Source organism: Pan troglodytes, chromosome 10 (assembly GCF_028858775.2).
Source record: "Pan troglodytes isolate AG18354 chromosome 10, NHGRI_mPanTro3-v2.0_pri, whole genome shotgun sequence".
NCBI lineage: Eukaryota > Metazoa > Chordata > Mammalia > Primates > Hominidae > Pan > Pan troglodytes.
In genome coordinates this window covers 89,918,994-89,942,914 of record NC_072408.2, presented here as the reverse complement: position 1 = coordinate 89,942,914, position 23,921 = coordinate 89,918,994, and the positions used below count along the sequence as shown (strand labels likewise).

General features: G+C 37.1%; 1 protein-coding gene across 2 annotated transcripts in view; it reads right to left on the bottom strand.

The window, feature by feature from the left end:
• Positions 1-418: 418 nt before the first annotated feature.
• The window catches only part of TMTC2 (transmembrane O-mannosyltransferase targeting cadherins 2), a 446,864-nt gene continuing 423,361 nt past the window's right edge, over positions 419-23,921 (bottom strand). For both annotated transcript variants that reach the window (XM_016923925.4, XM_016923926.4), the window contains one exon: positions 419-3,077. In XM_016923925.4, the coding sequence (XP_016779414.2) occupies positions 2,898-3,077 (180 nt within the window). In that variant the 3' untranslated portion in view covers positions 419-2,897. The remainder of the gene's footprint in view (positions 3,078-23,921) is intronic.

Genomic DNA, 23,921 nt, shown 5'->3' with positions numbered 1-23,921 from the left:
TGCGCTGCACTCACATTTCTCAGCAGAATAGGGGTGTGCTCACAGCCAAGACCAGAACTAGAGATTCAGTGTCTTCTAAACATGGCGATTTTTACCAAACAACCTACTGAAGCCAGAAACTTATAAATTTGCCCTTCTTGGATTATTTCATAGCATCTTTTCCCATAGTTCATCAACCAAAGAAAACAAGACAAACTTTGTCATCTTTTCTAAGTATGGTAAACCGGGTGATATTGGCAATGCTTACTTGCATTACAATAACTTTTAAAAATGATGATTATTAATTATACATTAACCACAATGTGTCTCTATTCGATGCTCAACCTCTACTCTTTTTAATCTCTTACTTAGTTTCGTTAAAACTTCAGAGTTTAAGTGTTGTTGCTGTAGAAGATTTAAAAACGGCTTACACAATATATTTCTTATCAATGCTTTATTGTTGAAAACAAAATTGAAATTCTCTGGCACATAAAACAATTATTTCTACAAAAGGAAAGCCTACAAATCTTGATAATTTATACAAATAACAGTTTCTCAAAAAATAAAATTTTAATTTAGTAAACTTGTCTTGTGCTCTATATTTTTAGCACTGTCTGCAATAATCCACCATAAATCCCTGAGCGGAGACATTTTTTGATCATGTTCTAACGCCCACCCCCCACTTGCCCCAACCCTCCCCCTGAAGTTGGTCAGTTACTAAGTCCAGCCCTGTAGTGAAAAGTGTCAGGGACATTTAGTTATTAATGATCCGTGCATTTTATGACACAGGCCCAATTATTAACGCTACTTGGGAACTGGTGTCACAAGAAGTGCCTCAACTGTGCATTCAGTGAACCTATTAAGAACCAGGTCTTTGAAAGGAAGAACAACAACAATAAAAAGATAAAATGTTAAGACTAGAAAGTCATCATAGGTCAATAACTATTTAAATAAATACAAATGTTAGACACTGAATTAATCTCTATAGCCTTATATTAAATTCCTTTTTTTTTTTTGCAATTGCCAATGCACTAAAAGATGAATAATACACTTCAACCCACTATTTTGGTTTGACCACGGGTTTGTTATTAAATATCATTCTGAAAACACAGTGATTTAGTTATAATTTAACTTTTGGCCCTTCAGTGAAATGTTTACAAAATAATATATATATTACAGAAGGGCTTTCTTATTAATGCCATGAAAAAACCTTTCTCACTACATTTACCCTTCTCACAAAAACACTAATGCCATAGGAACACTACTTTCAATTATTTATCCCACTGTATTCAGATACATAGAAAAACATAAAATATGGAGAAAACATAATATGATGTATTTGCATGTCCAGCTTCTTTTTAATGGAGAGGCTGATCATATATACATGGAGTGTGAACGGGAAGGAGAAACAGGTAATTTTCAGTTGCAAAGAACTGGCTTAATGCATCAAGTTTTGTTATTCTGCTATAGTAGAATAATAAATAAATAAATATGTAGGGTATAGTATAGCTACTTTCTCTGTGAAGAAGTTGATAACGGACTAGTGTTTTATGAAGTTAATTTTTAGTGGCAAAGTTTGATTGCAAGCCAAAAAATGTTCAATAAAAATGTTGTTCTCTACCTAATTTATAGTCTTTTTCTTGTGAAATGATCATTGAAGTGGTTACTAACAGGTAATGAAATAAAATACCAATTTTGCTAGTGAAAAATAGTTTTCAACTGAGAAAAGCACTTGGCAGAAGACCCAGAAACATGCAGGCTAATGCTACACTCTATTGCAGCTTCAAATAAGTTGTTTTTGATGCCTTTTGAGAAGAGCAAACTAAGATGAAAATAATTCCTTGAACATTTATCAGCATTGCTGTTTAGGTACCTATTAGAAAGTGATTAACATTCGATACCTACCCTTTCCAAAACACAAAATCACTGGCAAGCATCATCATACACTCCTAAACCAGCAACATCTGAGAAGCACAAAACACCTTCCCTTTTGTCTAATAACCTGTTGGTTAGTTATTGGAACTGCAAGGCTTACAAACTCCTCCCCTGTCCTTTATCCTTATGTAAGCTTGCACATTCTCCAGGAATAGCTATTTTCAAAGGTAATTTCAAAAGAATTAATACAATGAATTCTACTGGGCAGTTTGGGGGAAAATATTGACGACATTAAAATTTTAAAAATGCCTGCCTGACACATATAAGGCCTCCCCAGTCCCTCATACAACTCGAGTGTGAAGTATGGTTAGCTGTACTCTCCATATCCTTTTCAGAACATAAAAAGCAAATGATGTCCAAAAGAATGAAGCCTCTGACATCCAAATCATAAAACATTATGTGCACTGGTCAAGAAACATAGCAGATTCTGACAGATCTTGACACAGTATTTAAAAAAGTGTTCTAAGCTTCAGAAATTGGTAAGCAGGCTGTCCCAAACAGGGAAGACAGCAGCGTTAGGACAACCGGCGGCTCACTGGGACTCACACTACGTGTTTATCACTCCCTAGTAACACTTAACCCTAATTGTTTGCCATGGCTGAATGGACACTCTGACTTCCTCTCACAGTGTTTAAGGAACAAGATAATTTTGAAATTAGCTTTCAGAAAATGAACAAAATCTATGACTTATACACCCACCCCTCCCTTTTTAAGAATGCCAAAAGATTCTGTTTTAAGTGCTCTGGTTTACAGTCTGTGGGTAACAATGACATCCTCCAGGAGGTTTCCGGCTTTCCCCTTTTTGGTGTTAACAGCTGTGCCTACAGCAAAGTGGATTCTTCCAGAAGCGGTAGTGACCTCAATGACCTCTGCCCTGGTCTTGAAGTCTAACACCAGCTCTTGTCATAGCACTGCTGGGAAGTTCTGTCTGCGAAGGAAGCCAGCTTTTAAAAATGGAGGAGGATGGGCTTCTGCCTCCTCTGTCAGGTCTTAGAAGTCTTTAAGCCTTGTTTTTCCATGATGTTCCACAGTTTGCGGAGATTGGACTGTGTGATGACATCGTCTGGCTTGAGCTGCAGGGCCCGCAGGTAGTTGGCCTCGGCCTTCTGGAGTCTGCCATTGAGGTGCAGAATGGCTCCCAGGTTCATCAAAGCAGCCGGATACTGCAACAAGAGAAAGAAGGAAAACAATTAGGAGGCCGTTTCAAGCTTTCCTTCATGGAAAACAAAAATCTTCATCCACTTATGCAAATGATTCCCTTATGTCTAGAGGCATTTTGTGAAAGCAATTTAGCAATTTATACAAACAGATAAAGATAACTAGGAAGATGGAAAGTTTTCAAACACCTGCTGTGTACTTTGTGCTTTAAAAAGGACAGGCTTCTAGAGAAATAGTATTTTTTCTTTAATGAGAAAGCATAGGTAACATATGAAGATCTAAAAGCCTAATCAGATGGTACTATTTGAGAAAAAAACCTTTACAAGTGATACAATTTCAGATGGAAAGAATTCATAAAAATTTCAATTCAATGACAAGAAATAAAAAATAAGTGGATAAAGTTGACAAAACTATATCTATTCATTCTTTGTTTTCTCTTCTTAGCAATATCCCAGGCTTTTAACACAAAACAATTAAAATAAACTATGAAATTTTACGGATGTTTTTGGGTAAAAATCCTGAAAAAAATTAAAATGCAACCACTAAAGCCCTTCCCAAACCTGAGTTGTTCAACAAGGCAAAGTCTTTATTTTTAAAAGCCAAACACTGTTTAACCTGTAATGATGAATGTTGACCATAGAGTGAAGTAAAAAATCCAAATAGATAAAATATGGCAGAGAAAAATGAAACCTTTCTAAGAAAAATTTTATATTACTTATTAAAAAGCAGTTAAGTAATTCTCATAGAATTTTCAATAATGCGTAATAATTGCAATACAAAGCTATCGCATGTGGAAAAAAGGTTAAAAGTGTTTTTTACATGGCATGAGTTATGTTGCACCAGTTTAATACAAAGGTTTTCATCCCCAAATTCTCAGACATTAGTTAACAACAGCAAAAGTCCCTCCCAAAGGAAAATATATTTTGCTTGCTCTTTATAAATAAGGCTGTTCTGCTCCTGTCCCTGGAACATTCTGGCTAACAGAAAGCAGATAATATTTTGGCAGTTACACAAATGCATATTTCAAATATCAGATAAAATTAAAGTGTTTATGCTATGATTACATTTTCATTTTGCAGATCGTGTCATCTATTAATTGTCCTTCAATTCTGTGTTAAAGTCCGAAATCACAATTATTTTTAAGATTTGGTGTTTTCACAAGACATGCACTTTTCAGCTGAATTCATGTGACTCTACTCTTTACCGTAAAATTAATTATTTCTGAACCAAAAGCAAAGCTACAGGGGAGGGTAGAATAGCTAGAATAAATTGACTTGGGGGATTTTGGATTTTTAAGAGATCTGGGTTTGAGTTCCTGTTCAACCGCTGTCAATGACCTTGGTGAAATCCCCTAACATATCTGTGCCCTTCCTTCATTTGTGAAATACTGAAATAATATCAACTTTGCATGCTGTTAGATAGATACAGTGAAAAAATTAAACAAATATACAAAGCAGAATGCAGGTACAAATTAGACACTCTACAAATATCACGATCAATTTTCCTTATCTCATTTTGCTTAAAGTCTAGCACATACATGTTTGTGATTTCTATGTTGTTGGGCAGTCTTTAAAATTTTGATTTCAATAGCTACATATGTCTCTGGATATAGATACTAAAATTCCCTTAAATCTTCAACTACTGGGCATTATTTTTAAACCTTTCTATATCATTTTCTCTTTTACAAAAATAATGCTGCAAATATAAGCTATTCCTGACCTTCAGAAACCTTTTTGGTCAGGATGACTCCATACTTATCAAGAAAAATACAGATGGTCAACTTCTAATTTTAAACACCAATCCAAATAAACATAGCTCTAAATGACATGTGCAGTGAAAAGCTCCACATTGGAAACTGAAAATACCACCACCTACTCTGTCTTCCTAAAAGAACTTTGTTATCACACCACTGTTATTATCCTGAGTTCCTTGCAGCTCGGACACATTTCTGAATTATGTCCCCTCACAGTGCTTAGCACAACTATCAATAAACAGCCACTAAACTGATGGTGAAGTGTGCTCACAGCCTAAATTACTAAAGATGCTAAGTAGATACAATGTTCAGATTCCTGCTATCCTGAGTGGGAAGAGTGGAAATAGGGAGGGAGAACCACTGTTGGAGACCATTCCTTACTAACCAGAAATGGAAGAGGCCCAGTGATGAGGTTGAGAGAAAACAGATGGCTCTGTGGGATAGTCATTATTTCTTGAATCACTTTATTACCAAAGTGTCTGCACCTATAGTGTCTGTATCTATTATTTCAACTCAAAGGGATTATTAAAAACACTCAGAGGTTACGGAGTCAGACTGCCTAGGTTCAAATACCAGCTCTACCACAGAGATGTGGGCACTTGAACAAGTTGGGTGAGGGCTTGTAATCTCAGTTTCCTTTACAAATGGGATGCCAGCATTTTGTTGCTGTAAATATCATATGAGAATACCCACATTATTGTTGTTTTCCTTTCCTTTTCCTTATCATTTCAAAAACACAAAGTAGAACCTCTTTGTTAGTGTGCCTGAACAACCACTGAATCTACAAACTGAGGATTTCTGAACTGGCTTCATGTTTACTAGCTTTCTAGCCTTTTTAAGGTTAAACCTGTAAGAGGTAGATGTGAAAATGGATGGTAAAGTCGATCATGCCACATAAATAGACCTTACTATTATTACTAAATTGCAGCCTGAGGCTTCTCTGTCCTTCAAACACTTATGGAGTTACCTACTTGCCATCAAATGATGAAACAAATTTTGTATTTTAATATTAGTCTAAGAAAACTCATCCAGGAAGTTAAATCTGTTCTGATGAATGAGTTCTAAATGCTAATTGTAATGGGTTTTTTGTAATAACTTTAATTTTGCATTATCCACACCAGTGTGTTACTCATTAAACAAAAATAATCATAGTTACCATGGGATAACAGCTCTCAGCAAAGCCCACGTATACTCATTAATTGCTTCCCCTAATGGCTAAAAATATATGGAAACTAAAAATGTGAATATTTAAGAATATTATTCAACATATTTAAGCAGCTATACATTTCAGGTTCAGTTATAACATTTTGGTGTGAATATAAATGGCTATTTTAGTAAAATAAAATTTTTTATTTCAAAAACCTACAAATGTGCATTATGTAATGCTTAAAACATCACAATAACTTCTTGAGTGAAGGAAACATGAAATTTATACAGATATGCTAAAATGTGACATATGTAATAAGTATCATCGCTCTAGATAACTGCTTTGAAAGTCAACGTTTATTCTGACATAAAAAATTTCATGTGTTTATTAAAAATTGGTGAATAAGACTGGGTATAGACTCTACTTTTTACAACATGGTTGTTTTCTCTCTTCAAAGACAGGGGCTTTATCTTTTAAGCCTGTCATGTCTCCCCTTTACATCTGTGCTAGGGAAGTTTAATGGATGCCCACTGGACTGAATTCCTTCAGTTCTTCTAGCTGAGCACGCAGACTATAGTCCAGGGAGTTGCATCAGCATCACCTGGCAGCTTGACAGAAATGCAGAATTTCAGGCCCTGCCTACTGAATCAGAATTTAAATTTTAACAAGAAACCCAGGTGCCTTGTATGCTCATTAAAATTTGAGAAGCACTGTTCTAAAGGTAATTTCTAGATCATAGATTATATCATTTCACAGCTTCTGTGATTAAATTTCCTGTAAGAGCTTATAATGTATAGAACAAAGTATATCGGAGGATAGAACACCTATCCTCCCCCAAAATAGAATTCTTCTCTTGGTCATTCAATTATTTAAGTTAGGAAATGTTCAAATAATCTTTTTTTTTAAAGCAGAAGCCATAAATGACTAAATGTTATTAGACAGAAGGAGAAGGTATGAAAAGCCTTTTGATAACCAAACAAGAGCACATGAAGTTTTCTAAACAGACTCAAAGTCTACCTAACTCTAATACTGAAATGCAAAAATTTCAGGTAACTGGCTGTTGGATTACATACTGGTGTCCTTGCTCTCTGCCAGCTGTAGCTCATGGGCTGGGGAAGAGAAACTCAATGACAACTGCTCAGATCTTTCCCTATACACCTGGTCTTTTATTAAAGACGACTGATGAAATTTTCAGTATGTTAACCAAAGCAGTCAGTAGCTTGCAGCCCAGTAACATGGGGCTCCTGGTTCTGTACAACAAATGACACCATCTCCTACTTCACAGGCTAGAAAGGAGAACCAGACATTCCTTGTTTCCTTGAAGAGGACAGATGCTTTATATCAAAGGGACTGACTGGCAGCCATACTGAAACAGAAAATGATATATTTTTGATATTTTTTTTTAAGTCGCTAGGGATTTCTGCCTTGTTATTTTACTGTGGTCTTTGGCTTATTTCTTCAACTGTGGAGGAAATATGCAAAATTTAAAATAATGGATGTATATTGTGGTGGGTAGAGCAAAGGCAAGATGATGGAGGTCTGATTCTAGTTTAAGGCCCTTGAGACTCTCAAGGAATGCAGCTGAGCTCACAGGGTATCGTGAACACACAGGATTGGAACACAAAATCATTGTTCTGGCCTAAGCTTATCATGTAGGATTGGAAAGAAAATAACAGAAAAGGAATAGTAAGACTATGTGGGGATTTAGGGTTGGGAATCCATGTTTCTATTGGGATCAGGAGTAATGTAGAACTCCGAAAAGACGAACTGAGTGGGTCCCAGAAGAAAACAAAAGAGAAAAGGGTTTGGTTGAGATATTCTATTTAGTCAGGAGTTGGATACCCCTGCAGTAGTTGGGCTCTCTTGTATCCCATTGGTCTCTGTGGCCATTTCCCTTTTATGAAGGATAGTCAACAGGCAAGAGGAGTTATGAGAAAGATGAAGACAGAGATAATAGACCAATATTTCTAATTGTTTAAATAAATTTATTTCCATTCAAAGGATTTATTCATGTTGCTAAAATTATCCTGACTTGCATATTTACTGTTGAGTAAACTAAATAACTTTTTAAAAAGAGTGACTGAAGTTAGCCTTACCTAGTTATTACTCAATTAATACACAACACATCTTTGGGATATTTTCAAGATAACTACCTTCAACTGTCCTGTCCTTATGAATATAATTTGCAAACTTAAATGAGTTTGCAGTCTGAACTTTTTGATGGATTCTCACTCTTTTTAAAGTAGCTATCAAATAACTTAAGGAAGGCTGCATACTGGCATTCAACTGTATTCAGTTGAAATTGCTTGCCCAACTGAACTTACTGAAGCAGCAACTGTACCATGATGCTTAAAAATGAGTAGTATAAACATTTTAAGAAACATATTAATGAAAAGGCATTTATGCATACATTTAATGGATCTCTTTGTATTTATTTGTGCCTTATACATGGCAGATATTTAATAAATAATTACTAAAGTTTTTAAGATAACCTGTTAAGCTTCAGGAAAAAAAAAAGAATGTTAAATACCTCATTCCTTTCACTTTCAACATCACTCTCCTCCTTTGTTTCATGGGCATGCTTAATGGTTTGATGCAAGGTAGAAACTACATAAATTATCTTGGATTCCTTGCCCCCCCACCCATATACATACTCACAGGCAATTGTTAAGTCTTGATAACTTTACAACCAAATCGCTCTTCAATCTGTCTTCGAATTTTATCCTACCCCTTTTGTCCAACTTGGTTCAGGCCCTTATCATCTTTTTCTGGATTACTTAAATAATTCTGACAGAAATAAAAGAATATACAAATAGGTAGCAGTACAGATTGATGGCTGATTGACAAAATGAATAAAGAAATGTACGACTAAAGCCATATGCAGGTTTTTTATTATATTTTAGGCATAAAAAATTTCACAGAATACAACAAACATTGTATACTTGCCTAACAAATATAGCTTTATAAATACAACTGAAGTCCCTAAATCTCTCTCCCTATCCTATTCCTGACCATCCCCAGAAGAAAACTACAATCCTGAAATTGGTACTTAACAGTCCAGTACACATTTAACACTTTTACTATTTGTGTACCCATAGCAAATGTAAATATTATTTATAAATTTTAATTTTATATATTAGGCATCATCCATCCTGGAATGCCATCTTGCCAAACACTCATTTGAAACTTGAAATTTTGTTCAACATTTTATTTTTCAGACTTAGACATCTTGATATATGTAAGATTTGTTCCTTCACATTAATTACACTGAATACCTTCTCTCAATGATGGAATGCAGACTCTTTAAAAGAGGGCTGCCATCAATTCTTGTGCATATGTCTACATATACTCAGGGAAGAGTTTCTAGGAATAGAATTGTGGGGTCACAGGGGATCTTTGACTTTGCTAGCTATTACCAAATTGCTTTTCAAAGCGGTTGTATCAAAATGCATTAATATAACACAAGTCCCTTTATTCTATATCCTTAATAACACTTGGTATTGTCTAATTTTTAAAGTTTTCTTGAATTGAAAGTTGCAAAAATAGTGTGAACTGGCTATCCCAAATCTGAAAATCTGCAATCTGAAATCCTTCAAAATCTAAAACTGTTTGAATGCAGACCTAATGCTCAAAGAAAATGCATTTCAAATTTCAGATTTTCTATTCTCAACTGGTAAAAGTATAATGCAGATATTCCAAAATGTGAAAAAGCTAAAATCTGAGATTGGGATTTCTGGTCCCAAACATTTTGGACAAGGAATACTCAATCTGTATCTTTCTATGCACTTAATTTCTTTTCACTGATTACTAGAGAGGTTAAAAACATTTTCATAAGGTTATAAGCTCTTTATATTTCCTCTTTGGTGACCCACCTGTTCTTAACATTTGTACAAAATAAGATAATAACGTAACATCGTACAAAATATCACCTACATGGTCATATTTGAAAGGTAGGAACACAGAGCCCCAACTACCTCAAAATTGGTCCTAAATACGACTGCCTACCTTGTTGCTTCCATTGGGAACCAGATAGCCACTGCTTCTAAAATGAAAAATCTGTTATAAACAAAACAGAGAATCTTTGATATAAGTTCACTCAAGGTAATGATAGAAATCTGGGCAGCCAGACAGTAGACCTCTAGGAGAGGCAGTGGGATCTCCATGGATGTCTCAACGTTAACCATGGTAAATCCTGGATGAATGAGTACGGGAGGACAGCAGCTCCTAGCTAGCCAGCATGCAGAATAACCTTTATAGCCTTTCTGTATCCAGAATCCATGTTTTCTTCTTAGTTCCTTTTCCAGGGACAACAAAAAAATTTAAGATGAACAATATGTTTCATATTTTACCTCTCTTTACTACTCTTCATTTCTACTGGCAGCATGTAAATTTAGCATCTCATCCCACTCCTTAACCTCCATCAGCCTCCTGTTATTCTCCCTATCTTCAGTTTCTTTTTATTCCAATCTATCTCCCACCTAATATTTGTCTTTCTAAAATGCAAATCATGTTTCAGAGGTTTTGATTTATGACTAAAGAAAAGGATCCAAATTCTTCAGCCAGTACTAAGAAGCCCCATTTTTACCTGACATCCAAAACATTCTCTCAATGTACACTGTGCCTGAGCCACCTGAAACTTCTATTTCTGTCATGGGCTCTTTTGAGCATTCATTCCTTATTGTAGACTGCTCCACTGACAAAGTCCTTCTTCCACCCTCTCTGACAAACTTCTGCTCATTAAAAAAAAAAAAAGATTTCAACAATTTCTTATTCATAGCTTACTTCTTTATGTTCCCATAGTGCTGTCTACATGCATTAATTGCTACACTTACCAGAGTGAATTACAGCTACTTGTTATAAGTGTCTGTCTTCTTTGCTGGAAGATGAAAAAGCCAGTGAATTTATCCTAATTGTCTTTATAGTACTAGTGCTAAGCTTTGCCATATAAAATAAATTCTCAATGAATGTTTGCTGAAAGAAGACAAATTTGTATGTGCTAGCAGAAAAACCTGATGTAGGAGAGGTAAATTCTATACCAATCTCAATGTAATTTAACACATATTTATTGACCATTTATTATATGTGCTCGGCCAGACAATGGATACGCAGTGAACAAAAGCAATATATATTTTTAGTCTGTATGTAGCTTGAAGTAATTTTAAGTGCATACTTGGCATTTACTATAACCTATTAGGTGTAACTTCATTGTCTCATTTATGCCCTTCAGACCGAAAGAGGGAGGTGAAACTGTTATCCATGCATCGATGTAAGCAGTATAGAAGAGGACTGCACAGAGGATGGATTCACTGCCCTTAAGGAGTTTACAGTCCAGTGCATGAAGACAAATTCTACTACTCCAAAGGAAGAATCAGGTGTGTCTACAAAGGAGATACTAAGACTGAGCTGTGGGGGAGAGGGGATATTATTTCCTTACGGGTATAAGAATATTAGACAACAAGAATTGTTAGGTTGCTTCAGGTCTCTTAGACTCCCAGAATGAGAATATGACATGAACTTTTGAAATTGGTGGGTAGCATCAAAATCAATTTGTTACTTTAAAAAACATTTTTAGCAGACTGCTGAGAGCAGAGCCAGGAGTGAAGAGTCGCCCCAATAGAGGGGAGTCAGAATTTCAATTAATTTGGGGATTAAGCTGTCAGCAGTGATAATCATGATGTTAACCCTTCTGGCACCAACCAAAATGAAAAAATAAGTCCTTACTTAAAATGCAAGATTAATACAATTAAACAAATGATCTTCACAAAAGGCTATCATAAAACAAAACCCCATAAGCAATGCAACACTCCCAATTCAGAAATGATAGTTCTTTGTAGTCTTATTTTGACTACAGTCATATTTTGAATAAATCAAAAAAGATTTACAAAATTGGAGACATAGCAAGGGAAAACACAGAAAATCTAGCAATGGCAAGGCAAATTCTGACAGATCATAGAAATGATTCATTTTGAATCTCAGTTTCAACACAGTATTTGTGCTTTTGAAATGGCTTTGAATAAAACAAAACAGATACAGATGACAACTGAGACAACAATGCTGTATAAAGGGAGTACTTTCAATTTGTCAGAGACACATTTTATCCTGTGTGCTCAATCCTTCCCTCCTACGTCTGCCTCGTCCCAGTGGGTGTTACAAGAATGTTCATTTAACTTTTATGATGGGTGTGATTGTCACAGTGTTGGGTGTTATACATTTCTATGGCTATCAAAATGCCAACAGTTTTGGTTTGGGGGAAGAGCAAACAGTGATTGTAACAGAGCAATTTCAAAGGTGGTAGTTATTTCTAACAGACTTCAAAGTGCATCTACTAACTTAAGAAAATTACCCCAGAAATTATTCTTCAGTAAAGACGATCCTATTTTCAAAGCTGGGTTTCTTGATGTCTTTAATGTCACAGGAACATCTTTCACATGACTCAAATGCAAAACCTAGAGAACTGTGAGAGATCATGGCAGACGGGAGGCAGGACTAGATTGCAGCTCTGATTGGACAGACAGAGCAGCCTGTGGAGGATCCATGCTGAATTTTTGCTCCAGAACAACTGCAGGAATAAATCAGGAAATCTGAGAGGACCCACATACCCTCTGAAGGAAGGGGAATGCTCCCGCAGGACACGGGAGACACCCCAAATACTCTGAGTGCCCAAACTGTGGAAGTGGCAAAAGGAGGTCATCCGCCTCCGAACACACACCCCCACTGGCGAAAATGAAAATCTAGATTACGGGAGAAGATTGTGACTTTGCCTGGAGCTGAGTCAATTTAGAGAGCTGAGTGAAATACAGGGCTAGAGGAAGCAGCGGAAAAAAGCTCTGTACACTTGCTGGGTTCCGTAGCAAGCCATCTCTGCCCGGCCTCACAGGGGTCCTTCAGGAGGGTGGCCAGAGGCACTGGGAAAAGCCCCAGGGAGAAGGAAATCTCCAGCTGAAGTTTGTAACAATTTGAACTGATCAGGAAGTCTCCTGGCCAGAACTTGGGGGAGGACATGAATCTAGTGTGCAGACTCCACAGGCGGGGGAAGAAGGAAAGTGACACTTGCTTTCATAGCTGGGAGGTGGGTAGCATGGGGTAAGTTCTCAGCCCTGCCTGCCCACTGCCTGGAAACAGACTCGGCGAAACTTGCTTTCTTAGCTGGGAAGCAGGTAGCATGGGATAAGTCCTCAGCCCTGCTTGGCCACTGCCTGGAAACAGACTCAGTGACACTTGCTTTCACAGCTGGGAAGCGGGTAGCATGGGGTAAGTTCTCAGGCCTGCTGGCCCACTGCCTGGAAACAGACTTGGTGCTGTTGGTGGGGGCATGGTGGGAGTGAGACCGGCCCTTCGGATCGTGTGGGAGCTGGGTGAGGCCTGGGACTGCCAGCTTTCCCCCACTTCCCTGACAACCTGCATGACACAGCAGGGACAACCATAATCCTCCTAAGAACATAACTCCATTGACCTGGGAACCTCATCCCTATCTCCAACAGCAGTCGCAGCAATACCTGTCCAAGGAGAGTGAGCTCAGACACGCCTAGCCCTGCCCCCAACCAATGGTCCTTCCCTACCCACCCTGGTAACTGAAGACAAAGGGTATATACTCTTAAGAGTTCTAGGGCCCCACCCACCGCCTGTTCCTCCCCATACTACCACAGTTGATGCTCTCTGGGAAGCGCCACATCCCAGCAGGAGGCCAACCAGCACAAAAAGAGTGCATTAAACCACCAATGCTAAGAACCCTCAAAGAGTCCATTTCACCCCCCTGCCACCTCCACCAGAACAGGTGCTGGTTTCCACAGCTGAGATACCCACGGATGGTGCACATCATAGGATACCATGCAAACAGCCCTCAGTACCAGCGCAGAGCCTGGTAGACTTGCTGGGTGGCTAGATCCAGAAAAGAGGTAACAATCACTACAGCTTGGCTCACAGGAAGCCACATCCATAGGAAAAGGGGGAGAGTATTACATCAAGGGAACACACCATGGGACAAAATAATCTGAACAACAGCCTTAAGCCCTAGACCTTCCCCCTAATAGAGCCTACTCAAATGAGAAGGAACCAGAAAACCAATTCTGGTAATATGACAAAACAAGGTTCTTTAACACACCCCAAAAAATCACACTAGTTCACCAGCAATGGATCCAAACCAAGACGAAATCCCTGATTTACCTGCAAAAGAATTCAGGAGGTTAGTTATTAAGCTAATCAGGGAGGCACCAGAAAAAACGAAGCCCAAAGTAAGGAAATTAACAAAAATGATACAAGAAGTGAAGGGAGAAATATTCACTGAAATAGCATAAGTAAAGAACAATAAAAACTTCAGGAAACAATGGACGTACTTATAGAAATGCAAAATGCTCTGGAGAGTCTCAGCAATAGAACTGAACAAGTAGAAGAAAGAAATTCAGAGCTCGAAGACAAGGTCTTCAAATTAACCTAATCCAACAAAGACAAAGAAAAAAGAGTAAGAAAATATGAACAAAGCCTCCAAGAAGTCTGGGATTATGGTAAACAGCCAAACCTAAGAATAATCAGTGTTTTTGAGGAAGAAGATAAATCTAAAAGTTGGGAAAACATATTTGGGGGAATAATCGAGGAAAACTTCCCTGGCCTTGCTAGAGACCCTAGACAACCAAATACAAGAAGCACAAAGAACACCTGGGAAATACATTGCAAACAGATCATCACCTAGGCACACTGTCATCAGGTTATCCAAAGGTAAAGGAAGGAAAGAATCTTAAGAGTTGTGAGACAAATGTACCAGGTAACCTATAAAGGAAAACCTATCAGAGTAACAGCAGATTTCCCAGCAGAAATTCTACAAGCTAGAAGGGCTTGGGGCCCTAGCTTTAGCCTCCTCAAACAAAACAATTCTCAGCTAAGAATTTTGTATCTAGCAAAACTAAGATTTGTCTGTGAAGGAAAGATACAGTCTTTCTCAGACAAACAAATGCTGAGAGAATTCACCACTACCAAGCCACCAGTACAAGAACTGCTAAACGGAGATCTAAATCTTGAAACAAATGCTGAAAACACCCCAAAACAGAACCTCTTTAAAGCATAAATCTCACAGAACCTATAAAACAACAATACAAGTTAAACAGCAAAAACAAAAAACAAAAACAAAGTATGCAGGCAACAAATAGCACGATGAATGGAATGGTACCTCACGTCTCAATACTAACGTTGAATGTAACTGGCCTAAATGCTCCACTTAAAAGATACAGAATTGCAGAATGTTTAAGAATTCACCAGCCAACTATCTGCTGTCTTCAAGAGACTCATGTAACACATCAGGACTCACATAGGTAAAAGGGTAGAAAAAGACATTTGACGCAAATGGACACCAAAAGTGAGCAGGAGGGGCTATTCTTAAATCAGACAAAACAAACTTTAAAGAACAGAAGTTAAATAATACAAAGAGGGACATTACATAATGATAAAAAGCCTTGTCCAACAGAAAAATATCACAATCCTAAACATATATGCACTTACACTGGAGCTCCCACATTTATAAAACGACTACTAGACCTGAGAAATGAGAGAGACAGTAACACAGTAATAGTGGGGGACTTCTATACTCTACTGACAGCACCAGACAGGTCATCAAGACAGAAAGTCAATGAAGAAACAATGGATTTAAACTATACCCTGGAAGAAATGGACTTAACAGATATATACAGAACATTCCATCCAACAACCACAGAATACATTGTATTCAACAGCAGATGGAACTTTCTCCAAGACAGACCATATGATAGCCCACAAAACGAGCCTGAATAAATTTAAGAAAAGTGAAATTATATCATGCACTCTCTCACACCACAGTGGAATAGAACTGGAAATCAACTCCAAAAGGAACCTTCAGAACCATGCAAATACACAGAAATTAAATAACCTGATCCTGAATGATGATTGAGTTAAAAATGAAATCAAGATAAAAATTTAAAAATTCTTCGAACTGAATGACAATAGTGACACAACCTATCAAAATCTCTGGGATACAGCAAAGGTGCTGCTAAGAGGAAAGTTCATATCCCTAAACATCTATATCAATAGCTCTGAAAGAGCACAGGCAGACAATCTAGGTCACACCTCAAGGAACTAGAGAAACAAGGACAAACCAAACCGAAACCCAGTAGAAGAAACAACCAAGATCAGAGCAAAACTAAATGAAATTGAAACAAAAAAATCCAAAAGATAAATGAAACAGAACACTGGTTCTTTGAAAAGATATATAAAATCGATAGACCATTAGCAAGATTAATCAAGAAAAAAGAAAATCCAAATAGGCTCAATAAGAAATGAAACAGAAGATATTACAACTGACACTACAGAAATACAAAAGATCATTCAGCGCCACTATGAACATGTTCATGTACATAAACTAGAAAACCTAGACGAGATGGATAAATTCCTGGAAAGACACAGCTCTCCTAGCTTAAGTCAGGAAGAATTAGACACCCTGAACAGACCAATAACAAGCAGTGAGATTGAAATGATAATTAATTACTGACAAAAAAAGTCCAGGTCCAGACGAATTCACATCAGAATTCTACCAGACATTGAAAGGTTTGGTACCAATCCTATTGACACTAGATAGAGAAAGAGGGACGCCTCCTTAATTCATTCTACGAAGCCAGTATCACTCTAATACCAAAACCATGAAAAGATATAACCAAAAAAGAAAACTACAGACTGATATCCCTGATGAACACAGATGCTAAAATCCTTAACAAAATACTAGCTAACCGAATCCAACAACATACCAAAAAGATAATTCACTATGATCAAGTCGGTTTCATTTCACGGATGCAGGGATGGTTTAACATATGCAAGTCAATAAATGTGACACACCACATAAACAGAATTAAAAACAAAAATCACATGATCATCTTAATAGATGCCGAAAAAGCATTCAACAAAATCCAGCATCGCTTTATGATTAAAACCCTAAGCAAAATCGGCATACAAAGGACATACCTCAATGTAGTAAAAGCCGTCTATGACAAACCTACAGGCAACATAATATTGAATGGGGAAAAGTTGAAAGCATTCCCTCTAGAGAACTGGAACAAGACAAGGACACCAACTCTCACTGCTCTTCTTTAACACAGTACTGGAAGTCCTAGCCAGAGCAATCAGACAAGAGAAGGAAATAAAAGGGCATCCAAATCGGTAAAGAGGAAGTCAAACTGTCACTGTTTGCTGATGATATGACAGCATACCTAGAAAACCCTAAAGACTCCTCTGGAAAGCTCCTAAAACTGATAAAATAATTCAGCAAAGTTTCTGGATACAAAATTAATGTACACAAATCAGTAGCTCTTCTTTACACCAACAGTGACCAAGCTGAGAATCAAATCAAGAACTCAACCTCTTTTACAAAATAAATAAATAAATAAATAAAATACTTAGGAATATACCTAACCAAGGAGGTGAAGGACCTCTACAAAGAAAACTACAAACACTGCTGAAAGAAATCATAGATGACACAAACAAATGTAAATACATCTCATGCTCATGGATGGGTAGAATCAATATTGTGAAAATGACCATACTGACAAAAGCAATCTACAAATTCAATGCAACCCCATCAAAATACCACCATCATTCTTCACAGAATTAGAAAAAACAAATCTAAAATTCACAGGGAACCAAAAAGGAGCCCACATAGCCAAAGCAAGACAAAGCAAAAAGAACAAATCTGGAGGCATCACATTACCTGATTTCAAACTATACTATAAGGCCATAGTCACCAAAATAGTGTGGTACTGGTATAAAAATAGGCACATAGATCAATGAAACAGAATAACTCAATAAAGTTATTGACTTGCATATGTTAAACCATCACTGCATCCCTGAAATGAAACCCACTTGATCGTAGTGAATTATCTTTTCGATATGTTGTTGGATTCAGTTAGCTAGTATTTTGTTAAGGATTTTAGCATCTATGTTCATCAGGGATATCAGTCTGTAGTTTTCTTTTTTGGTTATGTCCTTTCCTGGTTTTGGCATTAGGGTGATGCTGGTTTTATAGAATGAATTAGGGAGGGTTCCCTCTTTCTCTATCTTGTGTCAATGAAACAGACATAACAAACAAAAACAAAGTGGGGAAAGAACACCCTGTTCAACAAATGGTGCTGGGATAATTGGCTAGCCACACCTAAGAGAATAAAACTGGATCCTCAACTCTCACCTGACACAAAAATCAACTCAACATGGATAAGGACTTCAACCTAAGACCTGAAAGTATAAAAATTCTAGACGAGAACACCAGGAAAACCCTTCTAGACATTGGTTGAGGCAAGGATTTCATGATCAAGAGCCCAAAAGCAAACACAATAAAAACAAAGATAAATAGCTGGAACTTAATTAAACTAAAGAGCTTTTGCACAGCAAAAGTAACAGCAGAGTAAACAGACAACACACAGAGTGGAAGAAAATCTTCACAATCTGTACATCTGACAGAGGACCAATATCCAGACTCTACAATGAACTCAAACAAGTGAGTAAGAAAAAAAAATCCCATCAAAAAGTGGGCTAAGGACATGAATAGACAATTCTCAAAAGAAGATACACAAACGGCCAACAAACATAAGAAAAAAATGCTCAACATCACTAATGTTCAGGGAAATGCAAATCAAAGCCACAATGAGATACCACCTTACTCTTGCAAGAATGGCCATAGTCAAAAAAATCAAAATAGTAGATGTTGGCATGGATGTGATGAATGGGGAACACTTCTACACTGCTGGGGACAATGTAAACTAGTACAACTACTATGGAAAACAATGTGGAGATTCCTTAAAGAACTAAAAGTACATCTACCATTTGATCCAGCAATCCCACTAGTGGGTATCTACCCAGAGGAAAAGAAATCATTATATGGAAAAGATACTTGCACATGCATGTTTACAGCAGCACAATTTGCAATTGCAAAAACATGGAACCAACCCAAATGCCTATCAATCAACGAGTGGATAAAGAAACTGTGGTATATATATATACATACACACACACAATGGAATACTACTCAGCCATAAAAAGGAAAGAATTAATGGCATTTGCCACAACCTAGATGAGACTGGAGACTATTATTCTAAGTGAAGTAACTCAGGAATGGAAAACCAAACATCATATGTCTCACTCATAAGTGGGAGCTAAGCTATGAGGATGCAAAGGCATAAGAATGACACAATGGACTTCAGGGACTCAGGAGGAAAGGGTGGGAAGGTGGTGAAGGATCAAAGATTATAAATAGGAAGGCTGAGGCAGGCACATCACGAGGTCAGGAGTTTGAGATCAGCCTGGCAAACACATTGAAAGCCCGTTTCTACTAAAAATACAAAAATTAGCCAGGCATGGTGGCACGTGCCTGTAGTCCCAGCTACTACGGAGGCTGAGGCAGGGTAATTGCTTGAACCTGGGAGGTAGAGGTTGCAGTAAGCCGAGCTCGTGCGACTGCACTCCAGCTTGGGCAACACTGAGACTCATCTCAAACAACAACAACAACAACAACAGAAACTACAATAGGGTACAGTGTATACTGCCCGGGTGATGGTTGCACCAGTATCTCACAAATCACCACTAAAAAACTTAATCATGTAACCAAACACCACCCGTTCCCCAATAACCTATAGAAATAAAAAATAATAATAAAAAAAGGAAAACCTAGATCCGAGGCCACCTGTTTCACTCAGTTTTTATAATATGCAATCAGTACTCCATCTTAATTTGCAATAAGCATGCAGCTCATCATTTGAAGTAAAACTGCTAAATAAAAGTTCTATATAAGAAGATATCTGATGTCTCAAAGTACATACAGAATACAAAAAGGATAAAAATAAGTAGAATTTAAGAAATTTAGAAAAGAATATGCACAACAGGCAAGCATCATCTATCTCTCTAAAACACCAAGAGCTGGCTGCCCTTACTAATCTAGATAGCTGCTACAAAATCATACAGTATCTTTTTTTCTTTTCCTTTGAACCAAATTCCTTGTCTGTTTCTATTTGAAATATGATTTAAGCAACGTAATTCATTCTACACTTTGTTTGTTTTTAGCATGAAGGGGAAGGAGGAACATGTGCATGCTTTCTCAATCATAATCATATTACACAGAAGGATTTCCAGCTGTACAGCCCATCCAACTGTGTACGTGTGAGGCATGAGTTTAAAAATACGTAATACATGACTGCTCATCCCAAGGAATTGGAACCTGTCACTGGAATAATCATGTTGTTGTTAAAATATATTTCAGATATGTTGAAATTTGAGATTTGTGCTTATAATATTTAAAATCTCAATTGTATGGAAGGTACAAGCAGAGACTCATTTTTTCCCCTAGACATTTTGCTACACAAATGGATCTGATATATATATGTGTACATATTTTTATATATATAAATATACACACATATACATATATACACACATATATCAGATATATACATATATATAAAATGAATGAAGATGGCAAGAAGTATAGACATACTACAGTGTACATGGACATAAGCAAAGACATACTGGGGTAAAGACTCAACGGATGCCACAACAATCAAATTCAGAAGAATGTTTTTAACCTATGTATATCACTTTTCTAATTAATGTCTATGTTTGCCAATAAATAGCTGTCTGATGGAGATCAACTGAGAGATAATAGTTTATATATTGTGGAAATTACAGCTTTTCCTAAATAGGATTTATTAAAAATACTCAGTTTTAAAAATCACGGAAATGAGGATATGAGAGACATCAAATAGTAGATTTAAATGAAAATTTAGGGTTAGGCATACATATTCTAAAGATGGTTTCCCAGTCAGTTCAGGCTGCTGTAACAGAGATTCAAAACTGGGTGGCTTAAACAACAAACACGTATTTCTTACAGTTCCTGGAGTCTGGAAGTCTGAGATCAGGCTGCTAGCATAGCCTGGTTCTTGGTGAGGATCTTCTTCCTGATTATGTTTTCGCATGGCCTTCCTTGGTGTGTGCAGGCAGAGAAAGACTCCCTGTGTCTCCTCTTACTATTTTTTTTTTTACAAGGGATTTACTCGCATCTTGAGCACTCCACCCTCATGACCTAACCTACTCTAATTACCTCCCAAAGGCCCCACCTCCAAATACCATCACATTAGGGATTAGGGTTTCAGTGTATGAATTCTGGAGGAACACAAACATTCAGTCCATAGCAGATGTGTGAGACATTTTTTTTTTCATCTTCCAAAGCAGATGGGGACTATGGCATGAACAAGCAGGATTAATGCAGGAGTGGCAGTTTCATTCAGAGTAATCACATTTCACCATGACAGTACAAAGCAGTAACTGTCCACTCGCAGAATGAATATGAAGAAGTATGTTTCACTGAGTGAATTCACCACAGCCTTCATGCACACAGCAAATGGAAAGTACTTCGAATGCTCTGAGTTAGGATGACCAGGTCAAACATAACGGGCAGGAGCACAGCAATTTCTCCAGAAACTATAATCTTTCCAGGGACTAAAAGTAAAATGTAAACATACTGACTGATGCATCGCATTCTGTTTGCACTTTTATAGGGCCAAGACTTCGTTGATACATGCCTGGAAAAATAATGATGCGAGGTCTTCATACATAATAATTTCATAAGATATTCCATCAGGACACACCAAACAAGGTGAAGCCATGCTGTACTCTAAGCCATGACACTTGCCAAGGTGTTATGCCTGTTGAAAATGTAAAAATAAATAAACACGGCTTGTGTGTCTCTAAGCCCACGGCAAATCAATATAGTATTAATGGTAGAACTTCTGCTGCTCACATAGTAAAGGTTCACATATCGCCCTCAAGATCTCTCCATTCTACTGCACATTTTGCCTTTAGTTCTGAGAATATCTGAAATTGCCACAATCGGCCTGCATCTAGCATCTCCTAAGTTAAAGTTTTTATCGATAAGAAGCACATTTTTATCTACAAGGTTTTAAAGACCGGCTCAATGACATTTTCTGAGTAATAGCTTCCAAATTTTTATATAATTCTGAATTTACATAGTTTTACCTAATCTACCAATGTCTTATCTCTTCTCTGAGCAGCCCTATTTTTGAAAACCTTACGTCCTTACCTTCCTGTCTCCCTTCCTTGTTCTACCTTGTTAATATAAAAAAGGAAGCAAGCAAGTAACCAGCAATCAATAAAGCAATCACACAGACCTAGAGCCCAATCAACTGTTGGCCTCGAAAGTATTTATCACATACTTATTCAACCATACTCACAAATAACAACCAAAACCAAACTTGAAAAAGAAGGCAGAACAAAGTAAATTATTTCAAACCCAATGATTAATTCTCAGATGCCACTCTGATTTCTTTCAGACTCATCTGTAATACCAAGTTGGGGGATCATAATGATTATATGGTATGGGTCAAATACGTTTACAAAATCACAAAATGATGTTTTTACCTACTCAAAAAACATACTTTTGTATTGGCAATGAAACAACCTTGAAATAGCGATCAAATATTTGACTATACTAAAGCTTGGCCACATGTCATCTCTGCCTATGATTCACATCTGAACAAGCAGAACAAAAACCACTTCTCTAGAAGTACAAAGGGACATCTTTTCAATTCTTTTATGTAAGAAACCAGAGGCAAGATCCTTTTCTGCTATTACACATTATTCTTAAAATAAAGTATCTTATGAATACTTTACTAACTATCTAATTAAACTATAGGCCATTTATCTCATAAATGTTTAATGTCCATTGCATATAATAATGAAATCCAATTGCAGTGCCTTGAAATGGCTGATGGAAATTAAGCTATGCTCTAATGCCTATAATTTGACACTTTTATTTACTTCAGTCCAATACAGAAGTTTAAAAACTTTGTTAACTTCTTTGGTTCATCTAAGAGATGTAGAAATTAAATAGTAATTTCTTGGAAAATGAGGTCTTGGATGCTAAATGAGCATGCTCTCTTGCAGCAGCAACCTCCAGCAGAGATGCGGGGATGCACGTGGCTAGTCTTCAGGTCTATTCAACTCTAAAACCTGTCCACGGGGGGAGGGGGAGAGGAAGCAATGGATTGATACATTGAGGTACCTCTTACTATAGAACATATAAATAGGATTTAGGGGAGCCGAAAAAGAAATTTATAAAAATGGAATAAAAATCAAGTAAGATGAAAATTTTAATAAGAAACTCACTAAAGGAGTCTTTTTTTTAGACAGGGTCTCACTCTGTTACTTAGGCTGGAGTGCAGTGGTGGGATCTTGGCTCACTGCAACCTCCTCCTCCCGGGCTCAAGCAATTCTCCTCCCTCAGCATCCTGAGTAGCTGGGACCACTGGCATGTGCCACCATACCTGGATTTTTTTTTTTTTTGTAGAGATGAGGTTTTGCCATGTTGCCCAGGCTTGAAGGAGCATTTTGTAGACTGTAAATAGTTAAAATGGTGTCTCTCCTGTGGTTCTCTGATTGTAATTTTTTAAATAAAATAGAGTATGTCCCATCAATTACACCCAATATTCTTAATTTTTCCTTTTTAAATGTAATTTGTTCACTCACTCATTCATTTATGATGTAATTACTCAGTATCTACTGATCCAGCAGTATGTAATAGAGTCAAAAACTCCAGTCTCATGGAGCTTATATTTGTAAGACATAGATAAGAAACAAAAAGAAGTAAGTAAAATATGTGACATTTTATATTGTGATACATTTTAACATAAAAACAATAAAACAAAGAAAGGAAGGGTTTACAGAACATATGGGAGAGGTCAGCAAACTAGTCTGTGGGTCACATCTGGCCCCCTGCTGACCCTTTTGAGTGAAAACCCTCAAAAGAAGAATACATCATAACACATGAAAATTGCATTATATTCTAATTTAAGTGGCCATAAAGATTGGAACATAACCACACTTGATCATATATGTACTGTCTATGACTACTTCTATGCTACAAAAGCAGAGCTGAAC